Below are 25,297 nucleotides of genomic sequence, written 5' to 3'. Positions count from 1 at the left end.
CTACACTTTTCATCAACTTGAAGCCGAGCTGGGGTGACTTAACTAACCCTCCCCAGAAAACCAATTAAGTCGGCTTTCCCAACAACACAGCCATCGTCCTGCCAAAACGGAGCCGGCTGCTAACAAGGAGAGGATGTGTGGACTGCGCTGCCAGCCTGGACGGCTAGGTGCCAGGCTATGGTAGTGCTCGAATGCAAATCAAGTAGCTGCCCACCCCTAAATAGCAACATCTGTCTTGCTAGAGGGACCATACTAAAAGCCTTGATGGTTCTCTCTGGTGGTCCAAGGGGCAAAGTGAGGCACCGTCCCTTAGGATTCTTTAGGGCAATGGGTCAGCATAGGCGGTCCACACCCACAAGGAAAAATTTCCTCAGAATATTCCAGGTGACAAGCCCAAGCCTGGAGGGAGTGCTACCTGGGTCCTGAATTCCGTTAATAAAATGCATGTGTATGGCTCAATTGGAGATGAGTAAGACGCTTGAGTTTATAGCACAAAGTTAAACTGTTAGCAAATGTTTGGCAGAAAAAAGAGACAGCCAAGGAAAATACAAGATGTGATCACACACAGGAAGACTTCCCCAAGGTGGATGCCGTGGTGGGCTGCCTAACAGGGGCTGGTTTGGGATTGCCTTCAATGGAAAGGTGCGGGGTGGTAAACCGGGCACATATTGGACTGCATCGAGGATTGTGCTAAATTACTGCCCAGGTGGAAAGGCAGTTGGTGAGACCCATGGATTAACAAGGTATTATTGGGGCCGTGGCTGTGGTGTAGTGGGTAAAGCCGCTGCCTGTAGTGCTGGCTTCCCATATGGGCTCTGGTTCGAGTCCCGGCTGCTCCACTTCTGATCCAGCTCTCTGTTATGGCCTGGGAAAGCAGTGGAAGATGGCCCAAGTTGGGGGGCCCCTGCACGGAGACCCGGAAAAAGCTCCTGGCTCCTGGCTTCGGATTGGTGCAGCTCAGGCCATTTCGGCCAGTTGGGGAGTGAACCTGCGGAGGGAAGACCTCTCTCTCTGTCTCTCCCCCTTTCCTTTTCTCTCTGTGTAACTCTGACTTAAAATAAATAAATAAATCTTCTAAAAAAAAGGTATTATTTTGCCCAAAATCACTGAAATAGGTATCAAAACTGCAACCCAGAGAGGGAACCATCCAGTACTGGAGGTCCTCCAAGCCCTTCTCCCCGCTATGAATCTGTAATGCGGTTTTGAGCTTAGGATTAGAACTGGGGCAGTCACCTCTTACGTCTTGGGTCCTGGGGATTCTTTCCCCTTCATCCAAAGGGGACAGTGTCAAGGATGAATGGGACCTATAATTCTGACTTATAATTATCTTTATCGCTGTCATGATTTTTTTTTAAAGATTTATTTATTTGAAAGGCAGAGTGACAGAAGGGAAGAGAGAGAGATACTGATCTTCTATCCACTGTTTCACTCCAGAAATGGCTGCAACAGCCAGGGCCAGGCCAGGCTGAGGCCAGGAGCCAGGAACTCCATCCAGGTCTCCCATGTGGATGGCAGGGATCCAAGCACCTGAGCCATCTTCTGCTGGCTTCCCAGGCACATTAGCAGGAAGTTAGATTGGAAGCAGAGCAGCTAGGACTTGAACTGGCGCTCCGGTACAAGATGCCGGTGTTGCAATAGGAGGCCTAATCTGCTGTGGCACAATGCCAGCCCCACTATGGCAGGATTTTCATGATACACACCACGAAGGGACACATGTCCTAATCTTTTAGTGGCAACACAATCTACTGTCGTTTGGATTAACATCCAGAGGAGGTTCATACTCCCTGCACCATTCTGCTTTTTATAGTAACACTAACTCAAAGTGCCGTGCGAAAGCGTGTTGTATGCACTTCTACCATGAACTGGGCACTTTGATCACCTCCATTGTTTGGGAGGAGAAACTGTGGTTTTCTGAGGCCAAAGGAGAATGGCCAAGCCAACACTCACATTCTTTATTGATTGCCAAGGCCTGTGGTCCTGTGCTGCCGTCTCGCCTCTCCAGTTATTTTAGAGTTCAAGTCTACTTTCCATGGTGAGGAAACCATAGCTGGATAGTTTGGCTTGGCCAGAAATTGCAGATGTTTGCATGGGCTGCTTGGAGGGAGGTTTCTTCGGGGTTGCCTGCTCACCTCCACCGCCTGTTCAGTTTGGTTCAATTAAGCCAGTTCTTTCCATGGAAGAACGCAGTAGAACACTACGAGTGGGAGTCGATACGAAGGGAGGTCCTTCCTGCACCCAGAGCGGCCGTTAGCAGCCATCTGGATTCTCTCAGTGCCGCGGAATCCCCTGAAAGAAAAGCTATAATCTTTTGGATTTTTAAAGATTCTCAACGTTATTTAACAATTGCAGTTCCTGGAAAGGGCCGTCTCCTGGGAGTCCGCCCCAGGAGAGCTGAGCTCCGTGTGTTCTTCCCTCGCAGAGTCTGTTGCCAGCTCCTCACCCAGCTGTACTGCTCCCTCCTCCTCCTCCCCAGCGGGTCCCTGGTGGCGCTTCCCACCCAAGGCCTTTCTGTGCTGAAGTTTTTCAAGATGGTTTCCTGGTCTGGGGAGACCAGATGCTTCTGGTCAGGCTGACGAAATCCATTTCCATTAAGGACTGACTTCTATAGGATTTTCCACCGTCTTCCTTCTCCATCACCTGTCAGTCATCACCTATCATTCCCAGCCTCCAACTCTTGAGAGCGGGTTTCCCAGCCTCCAACTCTTGAGAGCGGATTTCACAGGCACAGTGCCTTCTTGCATGCCACACCTATCCTGTCTGCCTCTCTCCTGCACACTAACTCAGAGGGAGAAAGATCTGTCCTGTGTAGGAGCCAGCCCCATGGGCGAAACGTGGCCTGAGTCCACCCACCTCATGCATCACCGCCAGTACCGTTCATCTCATTCCAGCTGCGACACCTGGCTGGTGGGCGTGCCATGTGCAGCAAGCACAGCGGGCTTTTTGCAAAGTCAAGAAGACTTTCTCTCTCTTGAACCCTTAAGAACAGGGAGTCAAAGGTGAGCTGTAATCCCGGAGAAGTTGGCATTCCCCTTCTTGGAGGTGTTTTCCACGTGTCAGCATCATGTCAGCGGCATGTTTGGAGCTCGGTATATTCTAAAGGTGGATAAGCACACCAGATAGCCTACATTTGCGAAGGTGGAGGGGATTTGTAGCAGGCACTGGACTCCCCATAAAGTGTTTAACCCTCGATTCTGGTTCTTTTTCACAAAGATGGGGAAGACTTAGTTCCTGACTAGCATTTTCCCGATCTTCCAAATCATGTCCATGGCCGTTGTATACTCTCTCTTCACGGCAGTCAGTGAAATAAAAGATTCAACTTGAAGTTCAAAGACTCCTGAAGACTGCCTCTGAGCCACAGACTGAAGCAATGAGCAGCACACGGTTTGAATAGCCAGCCTGACAACGAAACAACCAAATGTCGTTCTTCAGAACAAGTCTATGTTATCTAAACGCAGATGAAGAATCAAAGGAATATTGGGATCTTAGCAGCTTTCTCCTCTAAAGGGTAGGGGAGGGGAAGAATAAAACTTCACATAAAAACCTTTTCAGTTAGCAAAGAACCGTTGCTTAGATCTTTAATCTTAAACTTTGGGCAGTGTTGAGTGCCACTTTAGACAAAACAAAACTGATACCTACGTTTTAATTTCCTGTAAAGGCCCAGATTTGGGGCGACAGGGACTTATGTTCATTAATAAAATAATAACATATATTGAGCTCCTACTGTCCTGAGCTAAACGCCACAGGGTACATGGATGACTGTTTTGCCTTTAGGGAGTGGAGGAGAGAGACTTGCACGTTCAAGTACACCCCAAGGGGCGTGGTCAGGCTCTGGGGAATTCTGGGGTGGCAGGGCCGGTGGGGAGGACAGAGAAACGTCCCCTGTGTTCTGCTGAGGTTTTAGGCTTGATTTTCCCTTGTATTTACTGTGGCCTCTGAGACCCTTTCGCCTTGGGTCGGTCCTGGATTCTTTGCAACCCTTCCAGTAGGAGGACCTCCCATTGATCTGTTGGTGTCATTCCAGGATTGTTGGCCTTGCAGACATGGAATTTGGCTTTGCACAGTTATAGGATACATCCCTGGGCCTTAATTCCATCTTGGAATCTAGAGGGCTTAAGTCTCAGAATGACAGGGACCTGGAAACGTGGTGTCTCTCCTTCCTGATCGCTCCTCCAGGTCTCCCGCCAACTGACCTCCCACTGTTCTCAGGGGAGGTGCCTCCTGGCGCGCTTTTTCTCCTAGGGCTGGCTGCCTTTTCCGCCTCACTGCAGGGTCGAGAACAGGATGGTGAATTTCTCTACCCTCGCTCTGCTCCTTGATCGCTAGGGTGGCAAATGGTAGCCCTCTGGGGCCACAGACTTGGCATTTTAAAATGAAAGTGGGTGGTAGAGAGGGGAAGGTTCCACAATGAAATGATCTTCATGTGAGATTCAAACCACAACGGCAAAGAACATCTGTTTTGAAGTTTAGTGTTGTCTTTGTAACTCAAGAGAAAAGCAGCCGAAGATCAGAGGGAGGCCTTAGCCTTCCGTGGGGATGAACCACCTGCAGCCTGGGGTGGGGGTGGCAGGCGTGGGAATCCTACTCTCCTGGGGGCACGCAGCCCCTAGCCGGGAGCCTGGTTCTCTGGTTCTGCCATGTTATTAAAGGACTCGGGTTCTCGCTGCCAGCTGTGTTGAGGCCACCCTCCCTCTACCTCCCGAAGAGGCCAATTTAGGACAACTTAAATAGGAATCCAAATTACATGATCCCCAGAGGCTGGCCGGGTAGCCTGCATTCCACATTATCCAGGCCCAGAAGGGAGCAACAATCCCGGGAAATACGCTCGGCCTTCTTCCGGGGGAAGCAAAGCGACCCTGGGCGTGGAGGAAGCCTCAGAACTCTGTCTCTCCCCGTCTGAGCGGAGTCTGATTTGCTCCAGAGGAATACGTGATGTCTAAGCTGGTGGCTTTTACAGTGTCGCTTGGTCTGTGGATTAGGCCAGTCCGTCCCGCATTGTTGGGGCTGCAGATGTAGTTGAATGGCTCGTAATTATAGTCTAAAGAAACTGCCGACAGCAACAGCGCCAGGCCAGACGCTTCTCCTCCTTCCCACCCATGCCAAGCTGTCTCCCACAGGGAGGGATGGTGTGGTTACCCAGCAGGCTACTTGTCCAAAGACAACACATCCAGTGCACACAATATTGCTGGATTTCTAGAAATCCAGTCTGACCAGCACTGTGTTCCTAGCTACACTGTATCCTGCTGTAGGGCTCACGGGTGTCTGGTAGGGGCCATGAGGACTGGCAGTGACTTCCTGCCAGAACAGTTCCTGTGGGTTCCTAGATGCTGTGGGGAGCTGGGCACCTGGCACTTCCGGGTCCAGTCCTTGACGCTGCTTTCTTGAGGCTGTGTGGTCCTGGGCCGAGACTCACGCTTCTCCTCTGGTGAACAGAAGGTCTGTACTTAGAGCTCTTGCGTCGCCTCCCATCTAGCTCAACCCTGTGACAATTCCAAGACCCAAGCATTTGTCCCCAGAGAGGCACCACAAATGTGATCTTTTGGGATTGGAACCTTAGTTTTTCTGTGACCCTTCAAACACATGGCAATCTACGTTTTCCTTCTCCAGATGGGTAGGGCTGGAAATTTTCCCATGAGGTGGAAGTGGGGCAGCTTCCCAATTGAAGAACTGAAAAGGGGGCTTAAAGTGATTTTTTAGTTAAATGTGATGGTTGTCTCCATCTCTCTCCCTGGTGACAGTTTAGGTAAATTGAGGGGCCAAGCTATTCTGCCAAGGAATGGCAAAAGGGAGAGAGAGAGAGAGAGAGAGAGAGAGAGCAAGCGAGCAAGTGAGCGAGCTTTCAAGTGATTTCTCGGATATTCTACTTTACACTGCAACCTAGTAACAGTAGTAAGGGGTTAGCATTCATTGAGCAACCTTTCTTGACCTAGGCTCTGTGCTAAAGGCTTTGCAGACATTATCTCATTTAATCCTCCAGTCTTGAAAGGTGAGTACCGGTATCTACTGTGCTTCGTGGGCAGCAGTCTGTAAGTAGCACCAGAATTTGAACCTGAATTTTGTTCCCGAGTCCACACTAACTTCTCGCATCTTTGTTTTGCTGTCCAGAGCTTTCCAGGGCAGATAGGTCTCCATGCTCCCCTCTCTGTGCGCTGCCCCCCTCCCCCCTCCCCTCCTAACTGCAGGGCCTCTTATCGTCCATTGTTTATTGTACCTTCCAGACAATAGCTAATGAGCCTGTATGAAATGGTAGCAAGAGCCAGGGGTGATTTTATTCCCCGAAACAGAGGGGGTTGTGACACACAAAGGTTAAGTGGCTTTGGTGAGGTCAAAGAGCCAGCCTGCAGTGAGCAACAGCACTTTCTGAGTCCCCACTGGGGTTCCTGAACTCACCCTAAGGCCTTCTGGCATCCGAGTTTAATTAAGGGAGTTATTTTAATTTTCCTTCCTATCTCCGATTTTCCATTTTATTGCTGCTTGATAATGGTAGATATTGAAGCCTGGGGCATTTTTCTTCCCTGGTGTGCTTTTTAATGACTAAACTTATCACGGAGAAACCACTTGCTCTGGAGTTAAGCTTCAGAAGCCTGTTTCTGTGTAGGACAAGGACTGTTGCCTTTCTCAGAGAACAGAGACCACAAATGCAGCTCAGACAGGTTGTTAATTGAGGGCTTTTTTTTTTTTTTTAAATCTTACATTTATACCAGTAAATCAACATCTGTGAGTCATAAACTCCTTCTGGATCAGCCGTTACTGGTCTGAATGTTTTTGTACCTACCTCCAATAAAGCATGTTTTAGCGCGGAGCTCAGAGATTCTTTGTTTTGTTGAAGTTCATGATTCAGGAGTGGACAAATAACATTTTAGAATGCTTCTGGAGAAGGAAAGCTGTCTCTTCTACGATCCGTTGAAATTAGGTGTATTTTTCTGCTTCTTTTTTTTATTGAGGGTGGGGTGGAGTTGAGGAGGACGCATAAGAGAAGCTCATGGTTTTCAGAGACTCTGTGTATTTGGGGGAACTTCTGCACAAAGTGACTGTTCCATTCAGGTTCAGCTGCACCCCCTGTCCCCCAGCTCCTGCCCTGAGCCTTGTTGATTTTCTATTCCTCCTCTCAGGTGTCTCAGCCCTCAGATGTATGGGATTATAGTCCAAAGCATGCTTTAAAATGCCACTCTGTTTTCTCTCAATCTCAGGAGGAACAGGCGGCCCCCTCACAAGCAAAAGCAAAGGGGTACTTTGCTAGTTGATTTCTTTATTCTGAGTGCCTTACAAGGCATCAGACACAGTCAAGTGGATGGAAGGCAGGGTTAAGCTGTCTTGTTCTGCTGGTGGGGAAACTGAGGCACACAAGAATCTGAGTGGACGTGCATGCTGGACACAGAGGTTCTGCTCTACTGTGGGGGCAGAGGGAAGACCTTTGGGCTGCCAAATTCAACCTTCGAATGACGGAGAACCCACAGCCAAGTAGAAAGCCCATAGTGATGAGACAGCTGATAGTTCATCATTCAACACAGATTTATTGAACATCTGTAATGTCTTGGGCACTGGGTTAGGCATGGCTCTTAAAGGATAGGATAAGATAGAAATGTCTCCTGAAGTTCAGAACATTTAGAAAAATCTGCTTGCCCCCTAAAGAGATCAAGAATTTCATCTATCAAAACCAATTAATAAGTCATGACACTCACAGACCTGATTGGATTACTGATGTCCTGAATATGTAAAAATATTTTAACCTGACCTTGTTAGCGCTCCTCATCCTAAGGGAAGTTTGGACCAGACCCAAGGTGAGATGCCTAACTTCTGATCACATAAATATTCATAATTAGCATCACGTGGATGTAACTTTCCTGGAAATCTTTTCCTGGCTGCCTGTGCAATCCTCCCACTGAACCTAACCCCATTCCTTAACTTGCATTCTGAGCCTCTGTGTTTCAGGCCTGGAGGAGAAGGAGGGTGATTGACTGGCTGAGTTGTCATTATTGAAGACGTGAAGGAATGAATTCCCTCACTGAAGGGCCGAAAGTGTTTATGGTTTCTTCACGGTGGGCTCGCTCAGCGTCTCACTTCGGAGGGTACCCGCAGCAGTGTTTAGGCTAGCTCCCGGGACAGCTCTGAGAAGCTGACTGGGGAAGAGAGAGAGAGAGAGAGAGAGAGAGAGAGAGAGAGAGAAAGGAAGCTGCATCTAAAACCAGAGACAGGCGCACGCGTGGATTAAACCGAACCAGCGTTTGCTTAAAACAACACGCACAGAACACAGTTCCCCAAAGCAGCGCATGGTGCGCTCAGTTCTCTTCCTGATGTTCTCACAGTGAGACAGCCAGGCCCCGCTCCAGATCCCTTCCTCTGCTGCTCCCCTGGATGTGTAACCGTACAATTCATTCATCAGCTGTTTCCCGGAGCTTTTCCCAGGAGCAGAAGTGTCTGTTCTTGTCATCTGGAGGCCAGCGTTGTTTGCTCATACCTTTTAGAAACACAGCTGGGCTGCAACAGGCTGTCCTTTCAAAAATTAGAATTATCACAAGCAAATATTTTCTTTTGGTCACTGAAGGAGGGCAGTGATCTGGAGCTTGGACCAGGAGCCAGAGATTTATTTTCTATTCCTGGATCCTTTCCTGCTTTGCTGTGGGAAATCTGCAAGGAGATAAAACTGTGGGTTTGGAGCAAGGCGAGCAGGTGTGTTTCAACTCACAAGGAGGCAGAGGTTATAACAGTTACAGTCCAGTGGTGGGAATTCAAGATACTAGGAAACAGCATTACAAATAGCTTTCTCTGAGGAAGGGTTAAGTTTAATCTCTTCGTTAATCAAAGATGGAGCTCAGAGGTAGGCATCTGTCATAGCAGTTAAGGATGCCTGCATCCATTAAGGGATGGAGTGCCTGGGCTTAAGACCCCGCCCCTGCTCCTGACCCCAGCTTCCTACAGTGCACCCCCTGCCGAAGCAGCAGGTTATGGCTCAAGTCCTTGGGTTCCTGCCACTCCTGCGGGAAACCCACATTGAGTGCCCGGCTCGGGCTTTTGTCCTGGCCCAGCTCTGGCTGCTGTGAGCATTTGGGGGGCAGTGAATCAGCGGATGGGAGCTCTCTTTTCTCTGCCTTTCAAATAAATCAGGAAAACAAAGCATAGAGGGACCTATGGCTCTTGGTGGACTTGTTAAGTTGGACAAACCATCTCCATCTGTGATAGCCAGTGTTATCACTGGCAACTCGCATAATCCGAAGGCACTGTGCTTTGTGATTGCCATGGCTATCAGCGATGCCCCACAAACCCAAAACCAGACCCTCCGCAGCACTTTTCGGGGGTGTTGGTGCCTGGGACCGCTGTCAGTTTTACTTAAGGGAGGAGGGTCTGTGAAAGAAAAGACAAGGCTTAAGCCAACTGGTGCTACAATTGGAGGGACAGGATAAATAGAAAATATAGCCTCCCTTCCACTCCACCAGCGTGGGAGGCACCTTGGAAATTTTTGGAAGACTCTGGACCGCCCGCTCACACGCGAGCTTTGGGGACGTGGGTTTCGCGGTCCCCAGAAGGTTGCCCAGGCTTAGCGCTGGATCCAGCGCCATGGAGCAGGGTTTGCACCCCAAGGCGCGGCCCCTGTCATTTCTCCACCTTCACGAGGGCGAGCTCCGGAAAACCCAAGGCTCCTTCAGAGCCGGGTCCAAACCGGAGTCTCTCGGTCGCCCGGCCCCGCAGCGTGCCCCGCGCCGGCCCCGCACGCCGGCCTGGGTGCCGGGCTTTGTGAATGAATGATGTATACGCACTCGGAAAACTATGCCGCGCCCGGGAGGCGGGCAGCAGCGGGTGACCAAGTCCTCAAGAATGCGTGGAGAATCGGTCGGCCCTTCCCGAGGCGGCCTGCGCGCCCAGCCCGCGCCCCCGCCCTGGGCGCGTCCCTCCCGGCCCGCCGCGGGCTCCGCAGCCCGGGCTGCGCGCCCCGCCGCTCGGCCGCCGCGCCGCGCCGCGCAGTGCGCTCCGCCCGCCCGCCCGCCTTCTCTCGCTTCGGGCCGCCAGCGCCGATTGGCCGGGGGACGCTCGGCCCGGCCCCCGGCCGCCCCCGCCCCCTGCTCCCCTCCCACCCCGCCCCGCAGCCCAGAGCGGCGGCCCAGGGCCAGCGGACCCAGCGGCCGAGACTCCGCGCGGCAGCGAGAAACGCCCTAAAGAGGAGGGGAGAGCGCGGGAGGGAACCGAGGGACTGGCAGAGCGCGGCCGGGAGCCGAGAGCGAGCTGCGGCGGCGCCGGCGGGAGCGGGACGCGGGGAGCGGGCGAGGGCGCGGCTGGGGCGAGCGCTCTCACTTCTCCGCCAAGTGCCAACTTCGCCGCCGGGAGCGCCGGGCGCGCACCGTCCGGGCGCGGGACGCGGCTGCGGGAATCTGAGATTTGTAGGCAGGGGAAGTCGGGTTTCCTCGGTCCCCTTGCCCCTGTCGCGAGTCCCCGTTAAAACGCAAACAAGGACAGTGACCGCAAACTTGCTCCAAGCCCGTGCGTCCCCGACTGCTGCTGGCACCATGAAGGCGGCCGTGGATCTCAAGCCGACTCTCACCATCATCAAGACAGAAAAGGTCGACCTGGAGCTTTTCCCCTCCCCCGGTGAGTGGCCAGAGGCCAGGGGTCCCCCTCCAGTGCTCGGCGCCCTTCGCCGGTCCCTCTTGGGCTGCGAGTCCCTGCAGGCGTCGGGGATGCTGTTGGCAGCTGGAGAGAGGTTAGCGACCAGGAGGAGGAGGACTGGTAGTGGCCGCAGACTCTTGGTTTGGGGGTGGTATTTATTTTCACAGCTGTGTTTCTTGTGAGCAGAAGGCAAAAGCTTACACTTAACAGCGTCCCCATTTCTGCTTTTTTTCTTTTTAATTTTTTCTCCCAAACAGCGAAAACTGGCGCAATTCCTTAACGTTCAGGGAAGGGGAAGGGGGGGGGCGTGGACTTTGCCGTCATCCCCTGACCCTGTGGCCCCCGGGGCTTGCAGCGGGATGGAGAGCCCTAGACCGTGAGAGGAGAAGTGGTGCCTAACCAAGTGGGCTTCAAACACGCTTTCAAACTCCCCGAGAGCTCCCCTGTCACATGTCGCTTTGCCATCCGGCTGCTCTCTTCTGGGTGGAGGGCGAGCTGAAATCATGCTCTTCACTTTGGGAAACTTCTGATCCTGTTCATGCAGGTGACTTGCTTTGCCCCAAACTTGTCCCCTGGTGCCAAGGATCCATTAGGAGAAGGAAGGCATCCCCCAAAAAGCAAAATGTGTCCGTGGTCTGTGGTGGTGTTCAGTTCTTTGGTTGGCAAGGACTTGAAGAAGAGAGGGATGGGAAAGAAATTTCAACTTAGACACAGATTTTGGTGCTGAGCAGCTTAATAAAGTCCAGCCGGACAGGATTCCTGGAACAAATGCGGTTTGAGGAGGCAAAAGATGCTTTCTTTTAGGATAGGAACCTGTCGGCTCCCCCTGGAGATGAGCAATTGTGGAGGTGAAGGTGTGCAGAAAAACATAGGGAGATGGGATGCATTTTGGAAAATAATTCATTGCAGTAAGTGTTCCTCGGCTGCATGTGATTATCAGTAAGTTTAGTTTTGGCTCCTTGTGGTTAGCACTTCTTTGCCTCTGCTTATTTTAACCCTTTCCTGATCTGCTTAAACCTGCAACACAAGCCCAGCTCGTGTGTTTGTCCTTTGAGCTTCAGAAATGTTAATAAAGACTCCCATGTCCTGTGGGCACCCAACATTCAACCCCAGGATGGCGTAAAGAAGGTTGCAGCCTTGCTGGGATCCAGTGGGCAATGCCGGAGGCATTTCACAAATGATGTCCCCGTGATAGCTGTCTTTGGGGATTTTGGGGAGCCCAGATAAGTTCTTGGTGTCCCACTTGATTCAAGCCATATATAGAAGAAGGGAAAGGATTGCTTACAGCAAAGAGACAGACTCAGCCGATAGGTCCTTGCCTTAAGAATGGCTTGTTTATGTGTGTTGTTATGTGTGTTTATGGGGAACAGACAGGTTTGGTCATCTGGGAAATGTCACACAGATATGTCAGTTCACAGACCTGCGCGGGGTCCTTCCTGCTGGGAATGTGAACCGAGCCCCCGGCAGCACATGTTTCACATTGCAGAGAGCAGCTGCAGCATTGTTTTTGGTCATTTCATATTAAAAAGATTTAATGTATTGTGTGCTGCTGGGCCAGTAACTCCTTAGCTTTCCCTTCTGTGAAATGGGGATAGTTGGGCCTAACGCTCCAGTCCATGTCCATTCTAATAAGCTCCCTGACAGGGGTCTCCCTTCTTTGGAAAAAAAAAAAGTTTCCAAGCCCCCACTTGGGTTTTGTTAGCCACCTGCAGTACAGAAGAATTTCAGCTGGTGATAAGAAGTTGATTGGTTTTCTGCCATGCATTCAATAAGGTTTGATTTCTTACACTCTTGGGGGAAACAAAGAAAAATTTGAAAGTAACTACAGAATATCATGACTGAGGTTTAGCTAATTTCTCCTGGATGTTTGCTTGCTTAAGTGTCCCTGTGATAACCATACCTCAGGTGGAAATAGGTTCAGAGAAGGTAAGTCATATACATAAAAATACCCAGAGAGCCAGGGACTGGAGTAAAACTGTTTCTAACTTCTCAGTGTGTGGTCCCTTGAGTAATATTGCAAGTGACTTGAAAAGCCAGGCTGAGACTTGAACTTGCAGGTGCGAAGGTGGGAGAAACAGTGGCCAGGGCTGCAGGGCTTTGCTGCTGGAGGGACAAGACGTTGGCTAAGTGGGAATTTGCTTTGCCCATCAGACCATACAGGACATGTGTTTAAAGTTTAACTTCTCACAGCGTGGCTTTGTATCCACGGCCGTGATCTAAATATTTGTCAGAATGATTTCTTGGGCGGGGTGGGGGGTAGGAGGTTGCCTAGTTCCTTACGTATGGAGACACCTAATGTGGGAATCTTATCTGCTTCAATGACTAAACCGGAATTTCCTCCGGTCCCCTCTCTCAGTCCCCTCTCTTATATTGATGAGAGTCCGAGAGAAGCAGTGGGGAGGTCCAGATAGGAATCAAAAGACCTGGAGTGTTTGCCTGTCGTGGTGTCTAAGACCTGACCAAGCACATGCCTTTCCTTCTACCCTATACTGAGACCTCGAGGGATTTAACCTTGCTAAGTACCAAGTTGACATATACTTTGAAATAATCCTGGGACTGAGTTTTCCTTGTGAGTGTAAAGTGGGGTGTACTGGTTCAGCGGAGGCTTCTCCATCCCAGCTAGCTGAGGCTGGTGCTGCAGCCAACTCGTGCCCAACCCTCTTGCTTTTCCCTCTTCTTTCTGCCTCTGTTCCACCTTCTTGGAGAAGTGGGGTCTCATGGCCAGATCAAGCCAGGGGTTCTCACTTTGGATGCTGGCGTGTGGGTTGACCGTCGTGTTGCCAGGTGGGAGTCCTGGGTCCCACAAAGGAAGGAGCGTTTGGATTCAGTGCCCAGCTCTGGCTCCCCTCTCCAGCTTCCTGCCAGTGCCCATTCTGGCAGGCAAAAGTGATGGCTCATGTAGTTGGGTTCCTGGCGCCCACGTGTAAATCTGGGTTGAGTTCCTGGTTCCCAGTTCTGGCCTGGGCCAGTCTCAGGCATTGACAGTCATTTAGGGAGTGAACCAGCAAACAGGACCTGTCTCTGAAATAAAAATGAGAATGACCCAGAACCAAGCAAGATTCTTTTTTAAAAAATGAGCCCCTTGTCCACGCAGCAGAAGGCGACCATCCACAGGAACCTTAGGGATCGTTGGAAACTTCGTCCTCTCGCAGCTTGCTCTGTCTTTGCCTCTTCATCAGTGAGGATGAGGAGGAAGGGTAGAGCTGCCAGGGCTGTTCAGGTCACTTGCTCAGTGTGTACACCCAGATCTGTTTTGATTGCACCCAGTAATGACAGAACAGCCTCAGGGTCCACAGCAGGGACTCTGAAGCTCTCCTGTCCGGGTGCAAGTCCAACCTCGGCCACTTAGCACCTGTGTGACTTTGGATAGATGACTTCCTCTCTCTGGGTCCTGCTCTTTGCATCTGTGAAACGAGTGTAAGAACCTCTCTACTTTGCAGAGTTGATAAGAGAATTAAAGCTGTGATTGTGTGCACAATCTTTAAACAGTCCCTGACCCATAATAGTCTCTGAGAGCACTGCAAAAGGTTCAGGGAAAAATGGAATTCAAAGTTAAGTTTCTTTTAGTGCAAATCATTTGAAATCCATAATACGCATTTTCTGTGAACTTTTTGGCCCTTCTTTGTATATATGCATGTCAAATTATTTTGTTCCTCAGTTTATCTTTCAGTTCAGTTTTCCATGAACTTTTGGAAGCTTCCTCATACCTATTGTTTTGCTAGACAACTGGTCAACACAGAATGACCCTGAAGAGCCTGAGTTTTCAGAGGCCTTTGACGTGTTTGGTAGGGGATAAGGTAACTGCATTGTGCACCTCGTGGAAGCCATTGTTTGAGAAGGAAAAGAGTAAACAGAATTTTTTCACCTACATGGCTGTGAACTCATGCCAACGGAGCCTTGTTCTGTGTCCCAGAGAGCAGACAGGGTGTGCAGGTAACTTCCAGAGCAGCCCGAGGGCCCCCTGGCACGGGGCCGGTCAGGTCCTTTGGGTGCTGGAGTTGTCCAGGTTAACCTCCGAGGCAGAAGGCCACCAAGTTGAAGGGCGAGGGGGACATTTGCAGAGTTCATGGAAAAGTAGAGTTTTCAGTTGTGCAGAGTTGAGAAATGCCTCATGTCCAGTTATTATAAAGTATCTTGCATTTTATTTATTTATTTGGTTGGCAGAGCTTGCATTCCTGGCATTTTTGGTTGGTTTGTGTTGCTGTTTTTTTGTCTGTGTAACTTTTTTTTCTCTCTTAAAGAGGCCAGACCACCCTGTAGGAGTGTCACCTCCCTCTAGGGGACAAACCAGTCCATGGCCGGCCTCCCAGAACCCAGCTCGCTCTGTGTGCCTCAGAACTGTCTGCAGAGCTGAGCGCTGGGTAGTGTAGATCAGAATTTTTCAGTAAAGGGGGACTCTGTTTCAAAGGGTCCAGGCATAACTTCCCCTAGACAGCACTTGCAGAACAAGTGACCTGTGGTCATTGTGCCGTCCAGAGGCTTGCACCAAAGGCCAAAGCTGGCCATTCACGAGTTATAGGATCGTTTCAGAAATACGCATTGTGGGCCATGCACGTTCACGTGAAAGAACACTTTTACGCTTCATACGTAACTCTGGGGTGGAGGAGGGAGTGTTATTTTCTGTTTTTCAGATGAGGAAAATTGATGTTCAGAAAGGTGCTTGCTTTGTCCAACATCACATTTTGGAAACTTACCAACTGATGAGATGTCACAAGCTTGTCCCTGAAATCAAAGTACCGTGTTACTCTCAGCAACCCTGGAAGTTAAAAGACAGGTGTAACAGAAGGCAGTGCTGGTGGGAGCTCTGGGGGTTCAGGAAGTGCAGGGGCTCCCTGCCATCACTGCAAAGCTGCCCTGAGCTGAATTAGATGCCTGTTGTTACCCAGGGCCCTGGGTGGCTTGCAGAGGGGCCTGTCCTGTGGGCCGTCTGCTGGCCTGGATGGCCAGATGTGTTGTTTTAGGAAGATGCTTAAAGTTGGAGCAACACTTCGCCAAGCTCATGAGGCCGAGAACCAGGGTTCTTGTGTTTCCAGTGCCTTCCAGATGGCCTTGGCCCTCTCACAGGTGGGAAGGTGGTTATGTGTATGTCCAAGGTCAGGCCTTTCCCCGGCCTCCAGATTCTGCCCTCTTTGCCTCTCTCATCTCTCACGCTGCTGTGCACAGAGTCTCATATGGATTGGGAGGAACATAGACCAACAAACTGGTTTAGTTGGAGCTTTCATTTTCCTGCTTCCAGAGTGGTGATGGTGTAGTTACGATTACCCTCTATGCTGCAAGGAGATTTTATTCCACCCCCAACCCCCCATGTAGTTGTGTCAAGTCCATGTCATGCGTCAAGGCACATTGTGTGGAGCTATCGTGGCCTAATGGAGGAAGGACAGGTAGCTCCAGGATCCTGCCGCCCACAGTGAGTGGAGACGCGGACTCCCTCACTCTTGCCTGTGCCTACAGTAGCAGGGTGGGGAGCGTTCCCCCAAGAGCTGTGGTGGGTCCACACAGTCATTGCAGTGAGGAATTTGTGTAGGGCGATGTAATCTCAGTGTTTCCATGAGCGGCTCCAGCGAGTGGCTGCCTGGGTTCCCTGCCCGGCTGGCATCTCTGATAGGGTTTGCCTCTCTCTGGGTTTGCAGTGTTCCGTGTCTTCCCTTCTGCCCACAACTGTGAAGCAGGGCCCGACTCAGGGTTAGGAATGTCAGGGCTGTTCTTGGATCTGTCATTTTCACCCGTTCATGGCTCTGTAGCTACTCTTTGCTGAAGATAGCTTTTTCAAAAACTGCAATTTTTCTCAATTGCCTCTGCAGGCTGGTTGTACTTGGCCTCCTGAAGCCTTGTGCCTGCCTGGGTTACCTGTTACTTGTACAGCTTATCATCTCCATGCTGATAGAGGAAGACACTAGTCTGCCGTGTAGGTCATGGCAGGTCTGGTTTTACAAACCGAGAGCCATGCTTACAGATAGACTTAGGATACTGCTGCTCAAGCCATAAATATTTATTGATTATTTGACCATCTCGGTCGTATCTCCCAGGTACTTTCCCATCTTGGCTGCCACGCTCCACTTTCAGCTTTTCCTCACTTGTCCTCTTCTGTGGCATTTAATTCTGTCTCTGAGAGGTGCAAAATACTGACAGACAGCACTTTTAGAGCCCAAGTAGCATTGGAAAATGTTAGACTATTGGGTTTTGGATCCTGATGGTGTTTGATAGAGAGTTACACTTTGCCATGTAAACCAAGACACTTTGTGCGAGTGGAAAGGGACACTATTAATAATCACTCCCGAATGACAGGTGTAAGCTGGGACTCTCCCGGAAGATGAAGGCCACTCCACCTAGCACTAACTTTGGTGACAATACTCTGCAGAGCAACTTCTCTCCATTGCTAATTTTACAGTGTAGACCATCCAAAGTTAGCGAACAGGACCAGATTAAGAGTTTGAAACAGTTCAAGTTCAGTGTGGTTTCCCCCAAGCCTGAGTTATATTTTTAAATTTGTTTTTGACACATAATACATTATTTCTCAGTGCCTGAGAAACAACTCAGAATCAACCTCAAACAAGCTCACTTCAGCCCTTTGAAACCTCCTGGTAGCTTTTGCTGTGAAAAGCTGTTAGGTTCTGCTCTGCCAAGGTCTGGAGGACCTGTAGACTTTCTGCATATTCTGTGTGTGTGTGTGTGTGTGTGTGTGTGTTAGAGAGAAAGAGACAATGAGCTTTTGAGTTGGAAATATTACAAAAGTGAAGACAGATTTTTCATTTTAATGTTTCTTCAAGATGAGAAAGTTTACTGTTGAGATAAAACGAGGCGAAGAAAAAAATGTCTTTTTTTTTTGAGGGGGTGTCCTTTTAAAGTAGGCAAAAACAAAAACAAAAGTAAACAGCAAGCCCTGGGATCTTCAGGAGGGGAGGAAGGGATTGGGGGGGTCAGTTGCAACATCCTTTTTGGCTAATAAAAGAGCAAAAGAAGCATGAGTACAGGAAAAGAGTAAGAAAGTGCAAGAAAACTAGTGAAAGGACAAAAGGAAATAATAAAAAAAAAACCAGGAATGCACAAATTTAAGAGAGATTTCATAGGCTTTTGGAAAAGTCCCCATCTGGACCAAGCTTTGCACTTGGCTAGGAGTTCCTGGCTCGGTGGCCTGGTGGGCATTCTTGGATCTGTGTGGATATTTCTGAACTTGACCCTCTGGTGGGCCAAGAGATGGCTGGTCAGAATCACTCAGGGGATGTCGCTCTCCTCCAGGAACTCCATGTTTGAGTGTGTGAAGATCCCTGCGCATCACTCACTAGTCATATTTTCTCTACTTGTTGGGCCCTGTCTTCCCGTGGTTCTAGGCTGTGCTATTCTCTCGGGTCAGCTTCTTAGAGGAGCTGGGGGTTTAATAGCAAAGAAAGGATTATTTTGCATTGAGAGAATAGCTTGGGAAAATCATTGCAAGTTTAGAATGAAAGGACTACATAAACACAAAGAATAAACCCTTGGTTTGTAGGAAGGGATGTGGGAAGGAGGTGTGGGGACAGGACCTAAGGGGGAGCATTTGGAGTCTCAGGGTGAACTTGACTTTGAAGGTAGGATGATTTAAGAACAGAGTGATGAATAGGCTCATGAGAGAGGTGCCTTTTAAAAAACTTTGTTAGTTTCCCTCCCACTCTTACTGTTAACTGTTAAAAATTCCATCACTTTATCAGAATAAGTATCAACTCTCAGAGAAGATGACAAAATCAGGTGCCTATTTCCAAGTGCAAATGGATAATAAAGAGCTTGGATCAGGTAAGGGAATCTCCTAAACCTGTGAAGTTTTTGTAGATACCCACTTTTTTTTTCTTAAAGCAAAAAAAATATATTTTATTTATTTGAAAGTCAGAGTGACAATAAGAGGGAGAGATAGAGAACATCTTCCATCCAGTGGTTGATTTACCAAATGGCCACGGCCCAAGCCAGGAGCTCAGAACTCCATCTGGGTGTCCCATCCAGGTGGCAGGGACCCAAGACCTTGGACCATCTTTCGCTGCCTTCCTAGAGAGCTGGATCTGAAGTGGAGCTGCTGGAACTTCACTTGGCGCTCATATGGGATGCCGGCTTCGCAGGCGGCGGCTTGACTTGTTGTACTGCAATGCTGACTGTTGTTTTTGTTTTAAACCTTTGGGAACTCCCACTATGTCCCAGGTCCTATACGTGTTCTTAGTGACATTTTTGTGCAATTACGGTTTTGTGCTAGTGTAATTCACTGTTATCATTCAAATTTAAAATAAGAATGTGTCATTCAGTCTGATTTAAAATAACTTTCAGAAAATTCATTACAGGTAATGTCCATGTGGCCGGTTTTTATACTTACAGTATTTATGCTATTTTCCTACTTAGTGTTCCTTGCCTGAAACTTAAGTTACTTCTACACATTAAGCATAGGTTGTCTTACATCAGGGAGGTACTAATGAAATATATGGAATGCAATGAGGAAGCATAAGTGAAAAGGGAGATCGATCAGCATAGTAGCAATCAGGGTTGCATAAAAATACCTAGAATGCCGGTTCTAGGGGACCACCACCAGCTGAGGACTCATGAGGCTTTAGTTCCAGCCATGACCTTGCAGCTGTTTGGCATGCTGTTGCATTATTCTGATCTCATTTTATTCATGCGTGAATTTAACTGGCAAAGGTGACTTGTGTGAGTTCTCTTCATACTGATATCTTGTGGCTTTAGGTAACAGGTAAGATAATCAGGATGAGCATTTGGCACAGAAGTTAAGATGATGCCCGGGATGCCTGCCTCCCATATCTGAGCGTCTCAGCTGAAGCCCCAGCTTCTATGTGGATTATAGCTCCGTGCTGTACCCCCTGGGGGGCAGTGGTAATGCCTCAAGTCCTTGGATCCCTGCTACCCACCTGGGAGACCTGGATTGAATTCCTGGCTCCTGGCTCCTGGCTTTGGCTTGGCCCTGCCCAGGCTGTTGTGAGCAATTAGGGAGTCAACTAACAGAGGGAAGATCTCTGTTAGCCCGTTTCTTTTTGCCTTGGGTGTGTGTGTCGGGGGACAACACTCAGAGAGATTGTAGACTGCCATTCAAAAGGTAGGCAAAATGATGTTTTCATTCCAATTCCCAAATTCTGTTAAGCACAATTTAATCACTGGGGACTTTGGGGTAAAGAGCAGCTTCTAGAGTGGGAGATGTTAGAGTTGATACCAGACTTGCTCACCTCTGGGGCGAGTGACTGCGTTAGGTATGGCCATGGGGCAATAGTCACACCTTCCTCACAGTCTCTCAGCGTGCGGTGGCTTGCCTTTCCCATAAGCCTTTGCCACAGTAGCAGCGGAAGGCAGCTCCAGAGTGGAGTCTGAGCTGGAGGTAGAGATGTAAGTAGGGGCCCAGGAGGCGGAGCAGCCCACCCCCGCTGCGTGCTCAGAGCCCAGCGTGTGGTCTGAGTAATGAGCCTGGTTCATCCACACAGCTCCCCCTTGGTGCGCTGCTCTGTTGGGCAACAGTCCCCTCCTGCATCAGGAATGTGTTCTGCCACCTCAGTGCCTCTTGCTGACAAACCCAGTGAGTCAAAGGCCTGCCGCCTGTTTGGGCAGAGGGAAGGGCCAGGGCCTGCTTGCCTGGGGCTGCCCGTGCAGGGGTGTCTGGGTAGCAGGCGGCTGACCCTTCTGTGGGCAGGCAAGAGACCACCTGCTTTGGTGCCCCTAGCCGTCCCGGAAGCTACCCGGTGCACAGGGTGTACTGAGCGCAGGCCACCGTGGTTTGCAAAGGCAGCTGTGCTACGCAGTTGATGAAACCTCATTTTCTTGATTTTTTTTCTACATTTTGAGGAAGATCTGCCACAGTGAGTGTCGCTTTTCTTTCACAAGTGGAAGGCTAAGTTTTACCCCTAGTTTTGGGGGCAAAAACAAGAACAGCTTGCTGTTGGTGATAGGCTAACGTATCTACCTGTACTTGTGCAGACACCTCTCATCTCTGACCAGCTTTTACCTTTTGAGTTGTGTTTTGTTCCTTTTTCCCACTTATTGTCTGCTAACTTTGTGCCAAAAACCTCATCCTCTTGTTAATCCCATTTCACAGATGCAGAACCCGATAAGTTAAACAACCTGCCCAGGGTCTCAAGGCTATGGTGTGGAGGAGTTCAGATTCAAACCCAACTGTAGCTGATTCTAAATCCCACATGTGTGTCTTCAGAATTCCAGAAATCGTTGGCTATTTGTGGAATTGGGGAAAGATAGTAAGGACTATTTGTGCATATTGTTTACCAGTTCATCTTAATAGCTGGTTAAACTCTGGTAGTGTTTTGCCACTGGTTGTTTGACTTCATGGCGTTTGAGCTCACGGTGATCCTTTGAGTTACCAACATTTTCCAAATAAGGGAAGCACACAGGGTTGATGCTGAGTTCCTCTCTCAAGGTTATATGACCAAGAAGTGGCTGAGTCGGAGCTCCGAGCTGGAATTCTCCAAGTCCCCTGACATTTGCCTGTAGCCACAGTCATGTTAAACATCTCTTTGGTTTGATGAGTATCTAGCACATTCACATACATAATAATAATAATAAACGTTGGCCTGAGATCAAACTATCAGCAAGGAATCTCTTTTTGGGTAGAGGTAGAGTTCCTCTGTGTATTTTATATGTATTCTAGGAGGCCTGCATACAGTCGCCTGCTTATTGAGCTCTGCGTGGGTTGAAGTGGTCACTGTGGCATAGTACCAGGAAAGCTGGCACAGAGAGCCATGAGGCCAAGCCACTGGCAAAACTTTCAGAAGGACAGCAAGTTAGTTCCCTCTCAGGAAGTTGAAAAAAAAAAAAGTGCTCTTCTGCGGCCACTAGACAAGTGTGCAGGTTCCCTCCGTAGCAGGTTGACCTTGGCTTTTGAGAAGTTGCATTTTGTTTTAATTGAAAGAGATTTGAGAAGAATTCCTGTCCAGTTTCTGTTTTACGATACAGAGCTGTAGGACATAGTGCTTGAATCTTCTGTGCCTCAGTTTACCCCTTTTAATGACCAGAAGGAACTCCAGGTAGCTGGAGGAGGAATAAAAGAAAACAAGAAGGAAAATACTTGGATTCGCCAACAGCATGTTATAGGAAAAGACTGTGCCAAGGGCTGTGTGAGAATTCAATGCATCCTCAGAGAAGGGACTTGTTTTTTCTCTGTTAGTTTCCATTTGGGACAGAGGGCATTGCTGTGGCACTAGGTATATGTACTCAGAGTTCAGTGGACGTAGATTAGATTATCTCCCTAATACAACATGCTGTTCCTTAGCCACCTTCCACCTTGTTTGCACTGTTCTGGAAGCCGGAGCGTTCCAGGGGTGGACGAGAGGCTGTCGTCCTGAGAAGTGTCCCCTTGGCACATAGCTGCTGACTTGGGAGTGGGTTTATGGAAATAGTAAGTGAGAGCCTTTGGATTGCTGGGAGAGAGGAGGTGGAAATCAGAAGTAGAAAGTGAGACAGCTGCATGTAGCATCAATTCAGCCAAGAGTTTTAAGGTTGGCGTTTGTATTTCTGGGCCCTAACATTAGCCCTCGTCAGGGCAATTTTAACTTGTAAAGCTGGTCCCAGTATGGCCTGAACACATGTCTCCTCAGACTGGGGTTTAGGCCTCTTATGCAGTAGGTTTGGGTCAGAGTCAGGGGTCCTTGGTCTTACCTTGGCCTGGTTTGGATGCTTGCTCTATCATCCATAGGGAAGATCAACCTAAGAGGTCGTCCTGGGAGGATACACCAAAATTGTTTGTGGGAAAAGGAATTTAAAGGTAAATTTATTTTGTTAAAAAAAAAAAAATGAGATCCATGCCTACGAAGAATCTTTAGAAGGTTCACGAAAAACAGTAAGATAAAAATAACTGCCTGGATTTCAAAAATATTTTGTACCAAAATATACTTATCTTTTAATTCCGTGTTTTGACAAGCTGTTTGAAGTGCCGCCGTGTTACCTTCTGTTGCCTGGTGTGAGACTCGGGATGCGTGTGCTTGCTTTAAACTCTGAGCTGCCAGAACATAGCCGCCTCTCTGAGGCGCCTCCTCCATGCTCATCTCCAAGAGGGAGGCGCCCAGTGAGTGAGCTGCCTGTCTTGGGGAGAGAGTGGGAGACTTAATGAGTTCACTTTCAGAAAGCCGTCCGGAACCTCTGGTGAGGCGGGCATGTTATTAAATCAGTGGGAGATACGTTAGAGTGGCGATGCTAAGTACAGAGGAACTCCCCGAGGCTGGGTCCTGTGTGCATGTACAGGAAATGCATCCTTGATTTCAGAGAGATCAGGGGTTTGCTTTTACGTCTTCCTTGCCGCCTGATGGCAAACCAAACATTCTTCAAAACTGCTGAACTCTACCCATAGCTGTGGGTCAGTTTGGAGGGGTGAGAGCCGTAAAACCTGAATGTATAGGGTCCCTACTGTGAATCCACGGGGGCTTTTGTGAGGTGCTCTACAGAAATAATCCCATTCTCTAACCCTCTAGGGCTAGTATTTCAGCCCCCAATTTGTGGATAAGAAGTTGAATCTTGGAAAATCCGGGTGATTTTCTCAAGGCCATGGAGTTAGATCTTTCCTGATTACAGAGCCCTACCTGCTTCTATTGCATCTGTTTGCCAAGGGAAGTTTCTGAGGTTGTCCTAAGAGAGCATCGTGGCGTGTCCTAGGTGGCACGGTCTCTCTGGGCTCCTCCTTGGCAGCAGGGGTAGGAACACATTCAGTTTCTCTGTGAATATCTCCCACTGGGCTGTGTAGCAGTTCACCTTGCTTCCACTCTGCATTTTCCAGCTCAGAGTGGACAGCTGAAAGGGGGCTACCCTGGCTCACTAAACATCCCCCCATGTTCCAGGCCGGGAAACAGTTATGAAGGCAGAGCTCCGCCCGGGCTCAAGAATTCCCCAGGGCGGGGGCATTTGGAGGCACAAGTCTAGGCCTCGAGGCCACTTGATGCAACAGGAATGTTTGTAGAAAAACAAACACGCACGCGGGATGAATCAACGTCTACATGGAGGCCCTGGCGTTAACCTCTGATCTAGCTGGAGATTCTTTATTCTTACTCTGACAGCGTCTATTTCAGGATTTCTGAAAACCCTTCTTGCAGGAGCCTCGTGACTTTCCTGTGCCCTCCCCCTTGCTCTTCCACTGGCAGATGGAAGCACTTGGTAGTTTCACATTGGCTTAGAAGCCTCCACAGGCTTGTGGGTGCTTGGGGAACAAAGGGGCCACTTTTCGTTTTCCAGGAGAGCCTGGGCTTCTTGGGCTTTGATCAGCCTCACCCAGGAGCTGGGGTGAGCCAGGCCTCCAGTGGCCCCCGACTGCCTGGCTTCAGAAGAACACAATATTTTTGGTGTTTCTGCTCCCAACACACTCCGAGGAAGTGCTGTTTGGATTCCCCCAAAGCTGGTGCAGCTGGCACACTGCGTTTCCTGGGCAGTTGTGCACCTGTTTGAGCATTGCTGGGCTGGTGGAGTCTTCCTGTAGTTCCCCTTGTTTCGGGATCGACACCCGGTTCGTTGTGTTTTCCAGGTGGATTTGTATGTGCCACTGGTTCCGCACCTCATCTCAGGGTACACATGGGTTCTCTCGTTCCCATCTGTTAGATGAGGTCTCCATGTCAGAGAGAAGGCACTCGCACTTAGCTTGCTCTTAGTAAGGGACCTCTGTCCCAGACCTCACAGCGATGATGAGGATGATGACTTCCTCTGTGGCAACAGCAGGGTTTTGAGGTCAAACAGCCCTGGGTTTGAATTCAGGCTGGCTGCTTCACTCATTTGTCCGGAGGCAAATTATTTCACTTCCCCCAGTCTTGTGTTTGTTTCTGATCCATGCAACAGGCATGATAGGAAGGAGCTTCCTGGGGTTGGCGATGATTCCTGTTAGATGCCTTTTCCCTGCCACCTGGTTATCTTCAGCATCTGCTGGACCACCAGATTCTGCACCAAGTGTTCACTGCTGCTGCTGACGCCAGTATTACTCCTGTGGTTCTTCAACGTGTGGTTACTGTCAGCCTGCTTACAGAAAAAGTTTCCACTCCACACCCCCAGCATCAGGCAGGCCGGAGGAGTGCCTGTGGCTGGTGGCATTATTTTCGGATATCTCTCGCATATAACCCTCCTGAGCTTAAGCCGGGGCTTCGGTCAAGTTTCCAGCATGAGAACGGGATTTTCAGGCATCGCTCTTGCACTTCATGAGACGCTTTCTTGGACTTTCTGTTATCAGCACATAAAATCATCTCAATGTTTAAAGTACGCTCCTCCTTGCCCTGGAATGACCTGGGCATCTACCTGAGGGTTAAAGGAAAGAGACTGTAGCACCTGATAACGCAAGGAGGTGGGATCACCACTCCCATTCTCCCTCCCCGGCGTCCCTTCTGAGCCACGCTGCCGTCTCTGTGGACCCAGTGCAGGTCCAGGTCAAGAAATTCTTCCAGTGCCCTCCTGAGGAGGTGGGAAAAGCGCTCCCTGTCCTTTCATTCTTCCTGGCCCCGCCCCTGCCCCTCCTGGCCCCTCGCGCTAGGCTGGGGGGCTCTCGGGTTCTAGCAGACTCTGCTTACCGTGCTTGACTTACGTAGGAACCCCGCACCCACCCCAGCGTTTGCCAGTTGCTGATTGCAGTGGTTGATTTACAGCCAGAATCTGGCACCTAGAAAGGGGATCGTGTGTCTTTAAACAGCTGTGCGCCAGTGTGTGTCAGGGTGCTTGCTAAGCCAGTGACTAATTCGGTTTATTGTAAAGCAGCAGCGAGCCGGCTGCCAAG

At 49.6% G+C, this 25,297-nt stretch overlaps 1 protein-coding gene across 4 annotated transcripts in view; it reads left to right on the top strand.

The window, feature by feature from the left end:
• Positions 1 to 25,297, top strand: part of ETS1 (ETS proto-oncogene 1, transcription factor) — a 135,249-nt gene that overhangs the window by 60,965 nt on the left and 48,987 nt on the right. The window contains exon 1 of one of the 4 annotated variants that reach the window (XM_070071146.1): positions 10,082 to 10,578. The exons of 2 other annotated variants lie outside the window; for them this stretch is intronic. In XM_070071146.1, the coding sequence (XP_069927247.1) occupies positions 10,497 to 10,578 (82 nt within the window). In that variant the 5' untranslated portion in view covers positions 10,082 to 10,496. 4 annotated transcript variants of the gene reach the window in all.

The sequence above is a fragment of the Oryctolagus cuniculus genome, chromosome 1, assembly GCF_964237555.1.
Source record: "Oryctolagus cuniculus chromosome 1, mOryCun1.1, whole genome shotgun sequence".
NCBI classification, from domain to species: Eukaryota; Metazoa; Chordata; class Mammalia; order Lagomorpha; family Leporidae; genus Oryctolagus; species Oryctolagus cuniculus.
This window is presented reverse-complemented; position numbering and strand designations above follow the sequence as displayed.